The sequence below is a fragment of the Podarcis tiliguerta genome, assembly GCF_965153285.1.
Source record: "Podarcis tiliguerta genome assembly, chromosome: 8".
Lineage (NCBI taxonomy): Eukaryota > Metazoa > Chordata > Lepidosauria > Squamata > Lacertidae > Podarcis > Podarcis tiliguerta.
In genome coordinates, this window is record NC_139541.1 from 38,962,661 (window position 1) to 38,978,673 (window position 16,013).

A 16,013-nucleotide genomic window follows, 5' to 3' on the forward strand; every position below is an offset into this window, starting at 1 on the left:
TACCCACCTACATGGCAGTTTACAAAGAATGAGGAGAGAATAGGCACCTGTTCCTAAGGACTGTCAAGAGCCTTTGCCAACCTTGTGCCCTCCATATGATTTGGACCCTTGCCATGTTGGATGGAGCTCATGGGAGTTGTAATCCAAAATAACTGAAGGGAACCACGCTGGCAAAGGGTGACATACAGTATTGAAATTGACACAAAAACGGCAATAGAAAAAGAGGAAATGGGGCTGTGTCAAAGTCTTCATAGGAAATGCTGCATTCCAACATCATTTTAGGTACACTTAGTCCCCAGAGACCAGTGGCTTTAAATACTCCTGTCTCTGTCTTGGATTGCAGCCTTTGACATGAACTCTTTTTTGCCCAAATGAATGGTTTGTGAGCAGATATTTTTTGTTACATGACGAACTCTGATATTCACAGACAAACAAGCCTGCCTCCTCTCCAGCTGTGGAGCTTTATAAACCATTTTTAAACAACAACAACAGCAGCAGAAGCAGCGCATGTGTCTGTTAAAGATGGAGCTGTGTGTTCATTGTACCGAAGGAAGCTCAATTGATATATGCCTTTTAAATTATGTACTTTGTGATGCAGACTGCAAATCTGGATATATTTATATTTGCAGGATTTGGAATATTCTGGCAACTACTAGCACATTTAAAAACAATAGAAGAGGGGGTAAATAGCTTGGGTATGAAAAGGCATTAGCTGCCCTGCCATGTGAGAACTATCGTAATCTTGTCTCAAGATGGCATTTTTAAGCTTTCTACAGACATTCCTCATTATACTCTCAAACATGAGGGCTAGAAACTGCTTCAAATGGAAGCAGAAGTTCTCAGAAGGTCAATATGCATGTCAAAATTCTTGAGTGTGCAAACAGAGTGGACATGGGGAATGTACTAAGTATACATACATTAGTCAAACTGAAGAAAGTGTGTTAAATATAAGAATAAAGGAACATGGTACAGCAGAACTGGAATGAGAGAATAGTGGGTGATTTGGGGGGTTTTTGGGTTAGTTCTGGAGGAGAGTTTTCTGAACCAGAAGCATCCTCCTTACTAAGTTTTCATAGTGTCAGTTTTCATAGGGTTTTTTGCCCATACTGTTTTAGGTTGTGGAACATAAACAAGCACTCTTTCTGGATTTCTTGCTCTCCCCACCACCCAAAAGTCTTGGCTGAATTTTCCAGGTGGATTCATAACCAGCGAAAACAAACTTTAAACATTTTCCCATGCTGCCTCTGCCTTCTAGAAGCATCCTGCTGGCAGGAATCTGTATTCTGCTGCTCTTTGAATCCTCTGTTTGCTCTGTGCCCCCTCCTTTCCTTTCCTTTCTCTTCCCCTCCCACCACCGCCACAGCTCTCCCCCCCCCCCCCCCCGCGCGCTCCCCTCTTCCCACCTCCCCGGTTCTGCTCCCTGAAGGAGAAAAGAACATATCAACCCAAAGACAGCAGTGCAACCTTTTCTTCACTATCTCCCACAGGGCACAAATTGAAATTGAATTAGACAGGGATATCAGGTCTGCTTGCTGTGATAAATGTAAAAGGATTTTATTTAAAAACACCCTGACATTTGTTCACCCAGTTTCAAATATTTAGCTTTCCCCCTTTCCATTCCTGGCGGGGGCAACTTTATTAATTGTCGCCTTTGATTCAGAGTTAGAGCTTGAAAGCACTGATAACGCTGGCGCTGGCTATTTCTTCTCGCAATGTGGCCCAGAGCAAAAAGGATTTCATTTTCTTAAAGACATTCTGTGTATGCCGAGAGTTTATAAATATATATATATATATATATATATATATATATATAACATTTTTTATTTAAAAAAACCACAACCTCTTCTTTACTTGCGGAATACCGGCTGTTCCTTGCTGATACTGGAAATATCTGATCTTGCTCCTCTGTTTTTCATTATTTATTTTTCACTGGGCTGTTACTCTCTAGAATATCCTTCCTCCCCCCCCCCCCCATTTGTTACAGGAATTGCAAGCAAAATGAAAGCGTGCTGTCAACGCAAGAAAATACTAAATCCCCCCCAACCTTATTTCTCCTCTGAAAATACTTCAAAGTTTATATAAAAATCGTAACCTCCTCCCTGCCCCACTCCCCCCCCCCCCGGTTCTTCTCTTTAATGTGGTGCTACAGATAAAACCAAGTGGCTGTAACACTGACGTTTAATTTCTTTTAAGAAGTTTTCTCCCCCTTTACGCAGAGAGAACAGCGTGCAAGACCACGGATGTAATTGGCCATTTAAAGTGAGCTGCCTGCACTCCGGGCTCTGTTTAATAGCGAGGGGCAGGTACAAGGAAGTCGCTGGCAGCTCCCTACTGGCCAGTCTATTGATTCAGGACAGAAATCAAAGGCTCTTTGAGTTTACCCACAATGTTCTGTTAAAAAAGTGACCTTAAACCATTCACCTCTTCCCCCTGCCGCTGCCCTTCTAGCCCAAAAGCAGCTTGGAGAATTTACAGCATCATGTGGTCCACAGGAGCCCAGCTTGGAGAAATGCTGCTCCTGTTGGGCTCAGCAGCTGCTTCCAAAAGCCTTCGACCTTGATAGCTGCTCTGAAAGGGTCTTTTTAAATTTATTTTTTGAAATATATAACTGCAAACATGAACCCATAAAAACAATATGCAGGTTCCAACTACTACCATATTGTACAGAAGTATCCTTTTCTCATCGCCCTGAAAAGCCCCACCACCATACTACACTTCCATCACTTACCTGAATTATTTTAAACTTATATATCATCTCAATCATGAGAATGTGTCCAAAAATTCCAAATCGCATGCTGCTCTGAAACTGGTGAGTGTGCGACTTTACTGCTTCCGCAGCTTCCTTTAGGTATCTTAGCAAACCTCTGCTGGTAGGCCTGGCACCAGGCTTGTTTGGGTCTAAGAGTTCAAAGAACAAGTATAGAGGACAAGAGGTGGGATGATTAGACTCCCTCCCTCAAAGACGCTTGGGCCACATAGCTTGCTACTTGGTTGTTTTTTTGTTTATTATTATTATTATTATTATTATTATTATTATTATTTATTATACTGCCCTATACCCAGAAGTCTCAGGGTGCTTCACAGAATAAAATTTTAGCCGTAAAACAAACTTTTAGCTGTAAAAATGAAATAATGCTGGTACATGGCTGTAGATTAGAATACATGTACTGCATGCAGAAGGCTCTGGGTTCAATTCCTGGCATCTCCATGTAGGATGGGGAAACAGACCCATCTGAAATCCCAGAAGGCTGTTGTCAGTCACTGTTGAATCTGATAAAAGGCAGCTTCCGCTGAACCTATTTTAATAATTCCTTCCTTCAGAATCATGAGGATTCTTAGTTTCCCTCCAGGGAAGGGCCATTGCTGAATTTTAGAGCACATACTTTGCATGCAAAAAGATTCCAGGCTGCTTCCTCAATACCTCTAGGTAGAGGCTGGAAAGACCCTGTTTGAAACCCTGGTAAGCTGCTTCCAGTGTAGGTGATAACTGAGAAAAAGCTTCCCAAACACAAGCTTTTTACCCAACTGCCTGGAGTGGAATCCAGAATCGAACCCTGAACTGCATATCTTGGAAGGTGATGAGACTATTCTTAAGACCTCATCATTGGAAGCAGAAGCTCCCTCAACTCAGGGTCTGCTAGCTTTGATTGTTTTGCTTTGATTGTTTTGCAAATTCTCTTGTCTTGTCAATGACAGGTGAGTCATCAGCTGGCAAGCGTGATGGATCTCTTCACCACCAGCCTCGCATTGGCAGGACTGCAGCCTCCCAGTGACAGACAGATCGACGGAATCGACCTTTCGCCTGTCATCCTGCAAGGCAAGTTAATTGACAGGTGAGTTATGAACATCACACTCGCGGCTTTCCATCCCTTGACTCCTCCAATTACTGGTGTGGAGCAGAAAAAGTTGGATATTTTTAGAGCCTCTTATTTTTAGAATGGGTCGGGTATTTTGGCTGCTGGATTGGGTGTTTTAAAGTAATGCTATGGTACTGACTCTAGCTCCCTGGCAGAGCACATATTGCATGTAGAAAGTCCTAGGTTCAATCTTCAGCATCTCCAAGTAGGACTGAGAGAACTGCCTAAAACCCTGGAGAGCCACTGCCGGTCAGCGTGGTATACAGTACTGGGTTTGATGGACCAGTGCTCTGATTTATTTTAATTGATTAATTAATTAATTATTTTTTCTATACCGCCCTTCATCCGAAGATCACAGGGCAATTTACAGTGATTTTGACTGATATAAGGCAGCTTCACATATACACCCATAATACAATGTCGATTATATTTGTCCTCTCTAATTAGGAACAAATGTTCATATACAAGTAATAAGAAGTACTGGATAGAGAGAGTCAGTGGCAGGACATGAGGTGAAGGGCAAAAACTATACCAGATCCTTCTGCTATTTTCTAGAAATCATCCTGAAAATGTGAATTAATTCCCCACTGAATTTTCTTCATTGCTAATAGACTGCGTACTGGTCCAGTATGAACCTCCTTTAAAATAACAGCTGATCCACATTGTGTGCGCTGAAAATATCTGGGTGGGGGAATTTTCTCTTACATCTTTTGCATGCAAGCATAACACAGATAGTGTTTAAAAATCCCTTTCCTCTACATTTTTGTCACCCGCCCTAATGTAGTTTCAAGGTGGTGTAGGGCACAGGATGTCCCTCAGATGGCAGATATCAAGATAATTATTTGTCCGTTCTGTTTAAAATTCCCCTTTCTGTGACTGGTTTGCCAGTGTTCACAGCACACTTGTACAGTCTGGCTTTCCAGGGCCGTACGCTGAAGACTTTGGCTTCCTGTACCCTTGGCAGCTCCCATCGCACAGGTGCCCCCTCTTTTGGAGTATTTTAAGCCATCAGGCTCTGTGTGTGAAATTACATAGTCTGGTAGTTCAAGGATTAACAATTGCCAGCAAGATGACTTGCATAACATTTCATTCTTGCTTACGCAAACTCAGACTCTCGCCTTGATGGACGCTTTAAAAAATGCTAATTGAAAACCTTGCGGTGGAGGCTATTAGAAGGCAACCTGCTCCTGAGTGATAGCTGAGTTGCCAGCCAGGCTCCATTAAAGTGTTTGTCTCCCTTATCTGTGTGGCTGCCAAAAGCGAGGGAAGCCGCTTGTTTGGACACGTTACATTTCTCATGCGGCTGTACATCTCTCTTGTTGTCCTTCCCTCTCTCCATCAGGCCAATATTTTATTACCGTGGCAACGAGATGATGGCAATACGGGTTGGGCCTTATAAGGCCCACTACTGGACCTGGAGCAATTCCTGGGAGCAATTCAGCCAGGTAATTGAAAATCCTCCCTCCCTCCTTCCCTCCTGCATGCTTGTCTTCCTCCTCCCATGGAAATACACCCATCACTCCCAGAAGAGAAACTCAGATCATCAAAATGTCAACTTTTGCTCCATCTTCATTTTTGTTTAATGCAAGCCATGGTTTTGGGGATATGTTAAGGGGGTACAGATCAGGCTAGCCCACCTTCCACAGTGGTGCTCAGGAGGCCATCGCCTGCGCATGTGCCTGCTGCTCTTTGTGACTGTCTCTGTCTAGTCCTGGCTGCTGTCATGTTCCTTCTGGTGGAGCATATGCCTGCACAGCATCCTTCGGAAGCACAGCAGGTGGAGCTGGGCACCAGCAGCCTCTGGGAGCATCAGAGGAAAGTGCTGGGCAGCATCAAGGAGAGGTTAAAGGAAGAACCAGAGGCTTGGAGGGTGATTTGGAGAGGCTTGGTGTGCCCTGTTAAGAAACAGTATGTAAAGTGTAACTGTGTAAAATGATAATAACCATAATCTCAGAAATTGCCGCCGCCACCCTTGTCAGAACCACCAATAGCCACAGCGGCATAAATCTGCCTCACTTTGAAGGGTATAATCAGCCTGCCAGACTTTTGGCATTGCCAGTTGTCAAATGCCCCAGAGTTTAGACTTTAGTTAAGAGCGGGAGAGAATAATTTTGAGCAGAAGAAATATTGCAGGCAGCAGCTTTGCGGAGGAGTGGATCATCTTTCTACGGATGAATAAAATGTAGCTTGCTTCCAATTCTGTGCTCTGCTGCACAGAGGCAGCTGGTCAGGGTGCTGAGCTTCTTGTGCTGGCATAAGGAGACCCTCCCCTCCTGCCTCCACCGTTAGATGTTGCCAGGCTTCCCAGACCCCAGTGGATGTTTGCTACTGACACCCTTCTGATCACCAGCACATTGCCATTCAACCACTACAGAAATAAGTTCTTTTGAAACCTGCTTACGCCTTGCCCAGCACCCGATTCCAGGGGTCCTAGTATCCAACGCACCAAAAGAAGTGGGATGAGGCCAAGGACCAAGCCCTGTCTTGCTCTGATGGGCCACAAATACACACCATAAATTATAGAATGCCCTTCAAAAATGCATCAAACTCTAGGGCAATCTGATCTCTGCTGCTTCTCACGAAGTGGCTTTGTTCTCCGCTCTGTCTTTCTCTCCATTGGCTGCTCTCCTCTTTTTAGCTGCGCCTTTCCTTTCCTCCATCCTCCATCCCATCTACATTTACCAAAGCAGTGCTCAAGGCGGCTGGCAGCATTAAAACTACAATAAAAGAATCAAAAAGTAAACATGTAAATAAAATTAAATGCAAAAAACCAGAAGCAACATAATAGTTAATCAGCTTCAAATACCAAAATGAATGAAAAGCCCACCTGAACCAAATTGTTTTCACTTGCTGGAAGGGGGGGGACAAAGGAAACTACTATGAGAGAGAATGGGGGTAGCTGCAGGAAAGGTTCCCATATCCACTCTCTCATCCAGTTTCCATCTGGTCACAGCCTTCCTCCAGCTGCACTTGCCAAGCTGCTCTAGCAATGGAGATGGTGCATTGATGAAGCTTAGCATTGGTGCCAATCCTGATAGTATTTTTAATTCTTAGATTTCTGTTTCTCTCCTTCATGTCCTCTTCTTACCTAGCTTTCTTGAGAGAATAGGCCTTTTGTGATGGTGGGAGGACCGTTGCATTTGGAAGCAGGAGGGGGCAGCAACCCACTCCGCTGCCATATTTTATGCAAAGATGAGAACACGGATAAGTTTAATTGTTTTTATGCTGTGATTTAAGTATCTAGCACACAAACTGATGTTGAGAAGCATTTATTTTTGACCTGAGCCTCTTGCTACATGTCTGCCTTTCTGTGTGTGCTTAGCTGAGATAATGGGGACCAGTTACTCATTCCCAAGGTTATCCTCCTGTGAGCAGTGGCAGACGTGCAATTAAGGAATGTTTATTCCTTTCTAAGTCTTTGTTTAACTGCTAGTTGATAAAAGTCAGCAATTATACTGTACATCAGAGAGATGATTAAAAATTCATTTGCTTTCCTGCCGCTCATGTCGTCTGTGGTTGATGTGGGTAAAATTGGAGCACAGAATTAGTGGACAGAACAGCCATTAACAACGCTCAGAGAGAGAGCTGGGGTTGAAATTTGTTCAAATTCTTCTTCTCATGCTCAGACATTAATTACAACCCAAGCCAGCTTAATAATAATAATAATAATGATAATAATAATAATAATGATGATGATGATGATGTTATGCTTTCGATTTGCAGATACTTGAAATGCTCCCAAGGTGAAATTGTTGTACAATCTTTGTTTCACTGCCTTCAGATTCCGTATCAATATTGTTGATATTGAGTGTTAGGAGTTACAAAAGCTGATTTCTTTGCAAAATTGGGTGTTAAGAATTACAGATGTTGGTTTCATTGCAAAAATGTCAGTCCTAATGCATAAATTGTAAGTGACTCCGGAATTCCAGCCATGAGCTGATCCCGCATTGCATTGGATCCACTGGAGCTTGTCATGGGCAATTGTTGGGTCTCCTCAGTGACTCATAATCAGCCATTTGATTCAGATGCCTGGCTGTGCTTGGCCCAAGGGAATGCAGTATTGTCATTAGCTTCCTTAGAGCCAGAACTGCATCCCCAAAGCTTTCACTTGCAAAGCTGTGAATTCAAAGCTGTGATGACAAAAGGAGTGCACCTCTTGGGTTTGTAGTGGAGTTCAACCTATCTAAACAGGACTGCACTTGATCAGATGTATCTAAACAGTCATCACAAGCCAGTTTGTTTATTTTTAGGTCTTTTAAGGCAGAGACAGTGGCTGTCTGTTCTTGGCTCTCTTTCCTCCAGCCCGTGATGAATGAATAAGTGTCATGAAGGTTCCACATTCTGTGGTAATAGCAATGGTGGATAAAGTTCACAAGACCCAGGTCCCTTTCCATGTCTGTGAGCATTTTCCTCTACATTACAGATTCATAAGTGCTCCATTCAATACGAGCTTTCATTCTGGATGGGGATCCTGGTCCATGGTTTGCCCCTCTTTGCTCATCTTGGCTCATCAGCTACGGTGCTCCATTCTTGCAAATCATGCTGGCTACTCTTATTTGCTCTGGAGATCAAGTCTTGTTTGAATTCCTTAACTTCTGGTGTTTGCAGTTCTAAGATCCAATAACCTCAGTGTCCCAAACACAGACAACATTTGCTCCTTAAACTTTGATGGTGCTTAGTCCATCCTAGCTGGTCACCCTCACCTGCATCATCACACCAAATGGACTATATTACTGGGTATATAATAGAGGAGGGAAAAATATGACTTGTCTCTCTCACATACACTACCTAGTCTTGCCCTAGGCTGGTGTTCTCCAATTTGAGTTTTCCCCTTCCTTGTCATGATCTGTTTTCTAGCTAGAACACCTTGGCATTTTTCTCTGACTTAATTATGAATATAAATGTTATTTAGTGAGCACCTGTTTTCCTTAAAGTGCCAAAAGAAGAAATATAAACCCACTCCACAGGAAATCCGCATGACTAAAGAAAACCTGGCTGTGTCGCTTTGCAGCTGTAAGTTGTGCGGGAGGGTTGCATTAGGAATATTTACTTAGCTGCCAGCCAGAGGCTGTAAAAAAGCCGTTTGTGATTTACAAGTAGTTCTTGTCTATGTAGTTTCAAATTGTCATAACACTTGGAAACTGATGAATGGGTTTGTGCTGAGTAAAAGGAAAGTTTAGTGTAGGGAGGGAGATGCTAGTAAATAACAAAGAAATTTGTGGTATTTTTGGAGACACATTTATTTTCTGGGCCAGTACAGTAGATAACTCTTTTAAGCCTATGCAGGCAAACCAAAGAACCTTGGGCTGCACTGGCAAATCCATTTGAGATACCAGAGGAACGGCAAGCTCTTGGCAAGTGTTTGGAAGGATGAAAGGCCTGTGACTTCGCTTACCCTTTTGCTCTAGAAGTGTCAGGACCCCGCCCTTGAACGCACCTGTTCCTCTTGGAAAGAGGCTCAGCTGATTTGTTGACAGCACTTCCCCGTGACAAATATGTTTGGCCACATGGAGACATGCATCACTGTTATGCACAGACAAGCACTCTGTGCAGGAATTGGTTGAGTCTGAAGCAGACTTGCACAGATTCTGTGGGCCAGAGGGGAGGTCCTACATCCTTTAGGATGCAGCAGTATTGGGTGGAAGTCCCTACCTTCTTCTCCACCTTCTCTCTCTGTCTCATTCTCAAGAAGAGGAGGGCAGGGTCTCCACACCACCACCGCCTTGGACTATTAAAATGCTGTCTGTTACTTTGGGATCTCAAGGCTTGTTGGTTACATTTCTACCCCACATTTCCTTCAAGCAGCTCAAGGTGGTGTACTTGGCTGTCTCCCATCTTACTTTCCCAACAGCCCTGTGAGGTAGGTTAGGCTGAGAGTGAGTGACTAGTCCTTGGTCACCCAGTGAGCTTCATAGCTGAATGAGGATTAAAATCCAGATCTCCCCTGGTCCTCATCTCACATACTGGTTCTCCACTCTCATTCTTTTGCCCCTTGTGCTTTCCTCGTAGCAAGACATGAAGGCAGAAGTCTCCTCTCTGCTTGCCTTCCACAAAGCATTTTTTTCTGTCCCCGCTACAGCCCTGGTTGCAGTCCCTGAAAGAAGATGTATTTTTCATAGCCCCTGGGTGGATTGCATATTAGCCGATAGCTTCAGCTTCTTCCTGGTGCTGTCAGTTTCGTATCTTGTTAGCTTTCAATGATTTTTTTATCATAAAGGCCACTGTGTATTTTTAAAAGGTTTTGTGTCCATGTTTATACGAAGACCCCTATTGTTTTAATATAAAATGCCAAAGGGTTTTTTTCATGCTGCAATCTTCTCTGATTGCCCTTCTCATCTGACGTGAAGCAATCGATAGCACCTTTTCTGCGAGGGGGGGGAGGGTGTGTGGTGTGAAGTCAAGTAGAACCTCACAAATAATGACATTTGATTGTGGTCCTCTGAGCATGTGGGTTAGCCATCGATCGCTTCTGCTTGAGAGCCGATGGAGACTTTCTGATTTGCACCCCCCGCCCCCCGGTCCCTTCCAGACAGTTAACATGTGAAAAGCGATTTTTGTTCAGCAGGGCTGAAGCAACAGCTGCTGAGAAGAAGTCATAGTAATAGCATTTTCAAAGGAGGGGTCTAGGTGGTGATTCACTCTGCATCCTAATTCTAGAGACTTTTGCCTGGAATCCTCCGGGTCGGTGGAAATAGCCTGTCTTTCACAGGATGGCTGGAGCTTGAAGGGCCAAGAGTGTGGTTGTGCTGAGGATTCCTGGCTCAATCAGCTTCCTCATTCATAACAACTTCATTTCCTAGTACGTAGCTCTTTTCCCCGTTCCTCCTGTGCTGTGTCCATTGGAATGAGGAAGCCTCGGCAAGAGGACAGAGACGCTCCTTGTGTCAGCCAGGCGGATATCGCAGTTGCTCATCAGGCCAGAATGATCTGGGATCGTGCCCAGGTGATGGATTGCCAAAGGCCGTTTGTTAACACACGTACGCACACGTTGGTGGTTCCACTGCTTGGCTGGGAGCCAACTGGCAACCGCCTGCTGTTTTGCCTCATGTTTATATCGACTGAGCATCTGTGGCCCATTTGCTTGGGAAATTGATGCACTGGCAGGGCAGCCATAGAGCACTGTGACCAAGGTCGTCTCTCTCTCTCTCTCTCTCTCTCTCTCTCTGTGTGTGTGTGTGTGTGTGTGAGAGAGAGAGAGAGAGAGAGAGAAGAAGAAGAAGAAGAAGAAGAAGAAGAAGGGGGAGGAGGGGGAGGAGGAGGAAGGAAGAAAATTTTGGGGAAATAGGGCAGGTGGCAGAAGGGACACACATCTGATCTTCCACAAAAGCTAGGGTGGAGATGAGAGGGCAACAGAGACGACTCGGTGCTTCTTTAAATACTTAAGAGATTCAAACTGTTCTGTTGTAGACTTGGGGATGTGTGCTATGGCAAAGTCTGCGTAGAAAAATCAATAGATAATCAAAAATCAAAAATGTAGTTAGGCTTTTAACAATCTCTGGAAGGAAAAATCAGCTGTGGTTTTTTTGGCTTTACTGTAGGGAGGGAAATCAGAATGGGGACTTCTGCCCATGTTTTTGAAGGCAAGTTCCCTTTCTGGATCCCTCCCAGAAGCCACTTCAGATCCTTCTCAGAGAAGACTGGTTGGCCCAATCCTCACTGTTTCATCTGGCTTTAGTTTTCAAAACAAGATGACTTTTGTGCTTTAGTGCGTGTATACACAAGAAACTGAGTATCCTTCTTAATCTGGAGTAACATCCGCTTCCACCTTCTTCTTTTTTTACAGTGACTAAAGCAAGTTAGATTCCCCATGGCTGCCACCAATGCAGAACATGCCATGGAAAACGTGGGGAACAGCAACCCTTGGGCCACACAAGCTTCAGAAGCCACAGGGTGGCCAGAAGGGTTGGAGCAGACTGCAGAGGAAGCACGCTGGGAGAGCCCCTGCTTCCTCTGTGGTTGTTCCTTTTGATTCCTGCAATGGAGGGGGTTGGACTAGATGATCCTTGGGGTCCCTTCCAACTCTATGATTCTATGAAAAGGAAGTGGCAGCAGTCACAGGGGACACAGCTGGCACAAGAGAACTGCCTGCTGGTCCGAGCTGGGGGTCTGCCCTAATATTGGGAATGAAAGCCAAACAACAAGCTGAGTGCTGGTGCAGCAGTTGCAAACCACCATTCTGTTCCTTGGGTGGCTGCACTCACAGCTCACATCTGGAGGTAGTGGGCCTGCACGTGGTTGCGTGGAAATATATTTCAGCCCCCAATCAGCTGAGTGCGTTAATGCTAAGGCTGTCTTAACACGAGAAGCCAAGGGTGCTCTGTAAACAGAGCAGCGTGGAAGCAAATACCCAGAGAATAAATTCTTACCTCAAACGAAAACATTTGCACTAGAGGAGCGCAGTACTAATTAGCAGGCTCTTAATTAAATAGCCTTTTTGATTTGCATCCAAATTACAACTTGTATGTTACGTCTTGGCTTTGATTAGCTGTTGTCACCGTCGTCTTCTTCTTAAAATAGTATTGAAATGCTCCACTTTGCTCAAATGCAAACCCCGCTTGGTCTCGGAGGTCTCCAGCACCAGGAGGTGAAAAGGTCAATCACCTCCGTATCCATTTAAAATCCATTATGGCCTGCCTGCTGCAGCTTATCAAGCAACTCTCTCTCTCTTTATTTTTCTAGCCACTGATTCAGGAATCTATAGCTCTGTGCAGGTAAATGGGATTTCATGGGCTTCTAACCTTTCTTACTTTATTGAAAAGCAGAATATTAACTGCTCCACTGACCAGCCTGTCCATTAAAGACACACAGGATATTTTTAGAAAATTGTTTGCCAATCAAATCCCCTCCAACGTCTGTGGAGAGCCTTTCAGCTTAGTGTTCGTTCTATGTGCAAACAGTACAGCTGTGCCGCTGCCCCTCCCGTCCCCCCTTTAAATGGGTTTTGCCATGCTGGCCTCTGTATTATGTAAGTCCTTTTCACAAGGAGGGTGACTTCAAGGAACCTGGACAGGCTAGAAGCCTCATGGAAGGGGACAGAGGAAAGCCCTAGATTGACCAGATGCCAATGAGATGCTGTGACCATTGGCGACCTTATAGGAGGCATAGAATAGAGGGGTGTTCTTCAAAGGGATGCTGTCATCTTGCAGTCCCCAGCCAAGAAGACCAGGGCCTGGTCCACACGTGCAGGAGACTGAGAGCAGAGAGCGCCATATCAGGCTGTGGGTGGAAGCTCCTGTCTGCAAATGGGCAGGGTCACAGCTCAGCGGCAGAACACCTGCTCTGCATGAAGAAAGTCCTAGAAAATAAGAGAGCGTTGGGAAAAGGTTTTTGCCTCTTTTCTCTTCCTGCTGCACTAGTATTCTATTTGCTTAGTGTCTGGGGTTTATTTTGTCTTGTGTCTAGGGGAGCATTCAAAAATGCAATTCTCTGCCTGTCCTCTAAATGGGTCCAGTCCATTCTGCCATCTTGGTCCCAATTTCTCCTCTTGCTGCATGCAGACCCATTCTTGGTTTCTTGGCCTGCCAGTTGCCCACCTATGATCTTTTTTTTAGCTTTTGCCACATGGTTGGTGGAAAAGCAAGGCAGTTCCAGGGCAGCCTCTTCGTCTTTTCTCCTCCCGGCCCCAAGCTTCTCCTTCTGATTCTCCTTCCTTCCCCGGTTACCTAAAACATCAGTTTCAGGCAACTAGTGGTGGGGCGGTGTAGATGTATGGGAGGCTGTTTCTAGGTGACCATGTGTTCTCTCTTCCTGCTTCTAGGCTCTCCAGAATGAGGGGAGGTTTTGCATCTGCAGCTCCACCCCCCACCCCCCCAGGCAGAAATGTGGTCTGTTACCTATAAGAGGATAAGTAAGAACATACTTGGTGAATGGTATTCAAAGAGACACTTCTAGGGCCCATGTGTATTGAGCTGGCATCTCATTTGCTGATCTTGTGCCATATTTATTTAAAAGTATCCTACTGACCCACTGACAGCTACTTTAGTAGGAAGATGCACTCAGGCTGAAAATAGATGTTGCAGACTGGGTAGTTCAACTCAGTCAGTGTGAGAATGCTGGTAATTGGAAATGCTGCCATTGTAGTGCTGGGTTAGAGGTTGGGCAAGGTGAATGAAGCCATTCTGTGGGTGGTTTAAAACACACACACACACTAGTCCAGGGGGATTTCTAGCAGTTAACTCTTCCTCCAGAGATGTTGGGTGATGGGTGGATACTTCCTGCTGCACAGGATCATGCCCCTCTATGATAGACCACTTTGTGATTCAGACTGGTGTAAGCAGTCTACAAATGCACATTTGGACACAACAAAGATGGATTTTTCCTCCATCTTTACATGGAAGTTGCCAGCCAACCGGAACATGAGGATGCAGCTTTCTGAGCAACATCCAGGCTGCCATCAGAGCATCCAGCAGACACAACTTCATAATTAATTATGTTTTAGAAGGGTGTGGTGCAGAAAGAGCTCATTGCATCATGCTCTTGACTCCAGCAAGTGCCCTGTTAGTGATGGTGTGTGTGTTGCAAATAAACGTTTGGCTTATGGAATAGACCAGAGACATTATAGCATTAATGCAAAGAAAGGGTATGCTGTGGTTGGCAGTATGATGTGCCCTGGGTGATAGTTTGGGACAGTGCATTAGTATAGATTTTGCTCTAGAACTGTCATCAGCTGCTGGAGTGCAGCAGTTTTGACTATTTCTACCTGACCTGACTATTGTGGAATCTGGAGTGGGGCCAGCAATATGTGTTGTCTATCTTTTTATTATGATTCTGCACTTTACACTGAGAGAGTGAGGGATGGTTTCACCCTTTGCATGGTGGAGAGGTTTGCCATGTGTACACTAATTAAAGTAAGGAGATGGTGTACCTGGAAGCCATAGTGGTTGGGAAGCAGGAGCAAGCAAGCTGTCCTGGGGATAGATATTATTGAATGCCTTCAATAAGTGGGTCAAGGCACATGGTTGTGGGGAAGGCATGTCTTGAGGGTTGTGTGTCACTGACTGGGGATGGTGGTGAGCAGGTCCTTCCTAACCACACATGTGCCAGTCAGTTGAGCATGAAAAACAAATTCCATTCTGCAAGCCTCTTTGGGTCCATTTTTCTTGCGTGACATTGAACTCCTAGGAAACCAATTACTGGCCTTTTGGTCCAAAGGCTTGTGAGGCAGCAACCTTGCAAAAGGTTTGAGTCTGGTCCTTGCCTGGATGGGAGACCACCTGGGATGCCTATGTATGCTATTCTCAAGCTTTTCCAGGTAGAGGAAAGGGGTGATACCAATGTAATGACAATTAGGAAGCTTTTCCTGTGCTCAGTACAGCCTGGCAGCCAGCCTGAGAACGTGTGTGGGTGTGGAGAGGAGATTCTGGTAATGAATCAGCACTGGGGAAACATGATTTCATTGAGCCACTTTGAAATCCATTGGAATTAACATAGCAACATTTGATAACCCTATGAATCTGGGGCCCTGTATACATTTGTTTCCAGGTTTTTCTGTTAAATCACTAGGACTTGAAAGTTTCTTTCTTAATGTAAACTGATGAGAATTCTAGATCCCTGGCCACCTACAGCTCATGTGCTTTTGTTGTTGATCTTTAGTGAATGGCATTCCTCTTTCTCTTGCAGGGCATTGATTTCTGCCCTGGCCAAAATGTTTCTGGAGTAACGACCCATGACCAAGAGGAGCACTCCAAGCTTCCACTTCTGTTTCACTTGGGAAAGGACCCTGGGGAAAAGTATCCAATAAGGTAAGGCAGGCATGTGATCGGAAACACACGTGGTGTTCTTGAGGTGAACACCAGCCTCGCAAGAGAGCGAGGTAAACTGGTCAAGCACAGCATCCCTTTTAACTGGCTTGTCCTTTCTCTGTGGGAAAGAATGCAAGCTTTTGAGCATCACAGAATTGTTCAGCAGCAGCATACAAAGCCAGGCTGACCAGGGGCTGCCATACAATGAGGCAGAGGAAAGCAGGCATCCCAGGCAGCCGGTCCTGGGATGCAGGGAGCCGCAGCAAGGGGCTGGGGCTTTGTGTACCATGCACAGCCTGCTCTGTGGTAGACCATGGTGTCCCACTGCCAGTGCTGAACTAAAATTTGGCTGCCAGCCGGGTCTGCTTCTGCTGGACTTGGAAAGCGGGGGATGAGGGTGGCATCTTATCTTTTG

General features: G+C 45.0%; 1 protein-coding gene across 4 annotated transcripts in view; it reads left to right on the plus strand.

Annotated features, from left to right (window-relative positions):
- Positions 1-16,013, plus strand: part of GALNS (galactosamine (N-acetyl)-6-sulfatase) — a 51,507-nt gene that overhangs the window by 21,053 nt on the left and 14,441 nt on the right. For all 4 annotated transcript variants that reach the window (XM_083456496.1, XM_083456498.1, XM_083456499.1 and 1 more), the window contains 3 exons: positions 3,697-3,833; positions 5,200-5,302; positions 15,477-15,598. In XM_083456496.1, the coding sequence (XP_083312622.1) occupies positions 3,697-3,833; positions 5,200-5,302; positions 15,477-15,598 (362 nt within the window). The remainder of the gene's footprint in view (positions 1-3,696; positions 3,834-5,199; positions 5,303-15,476; positions 15,599-16,013) is intronic.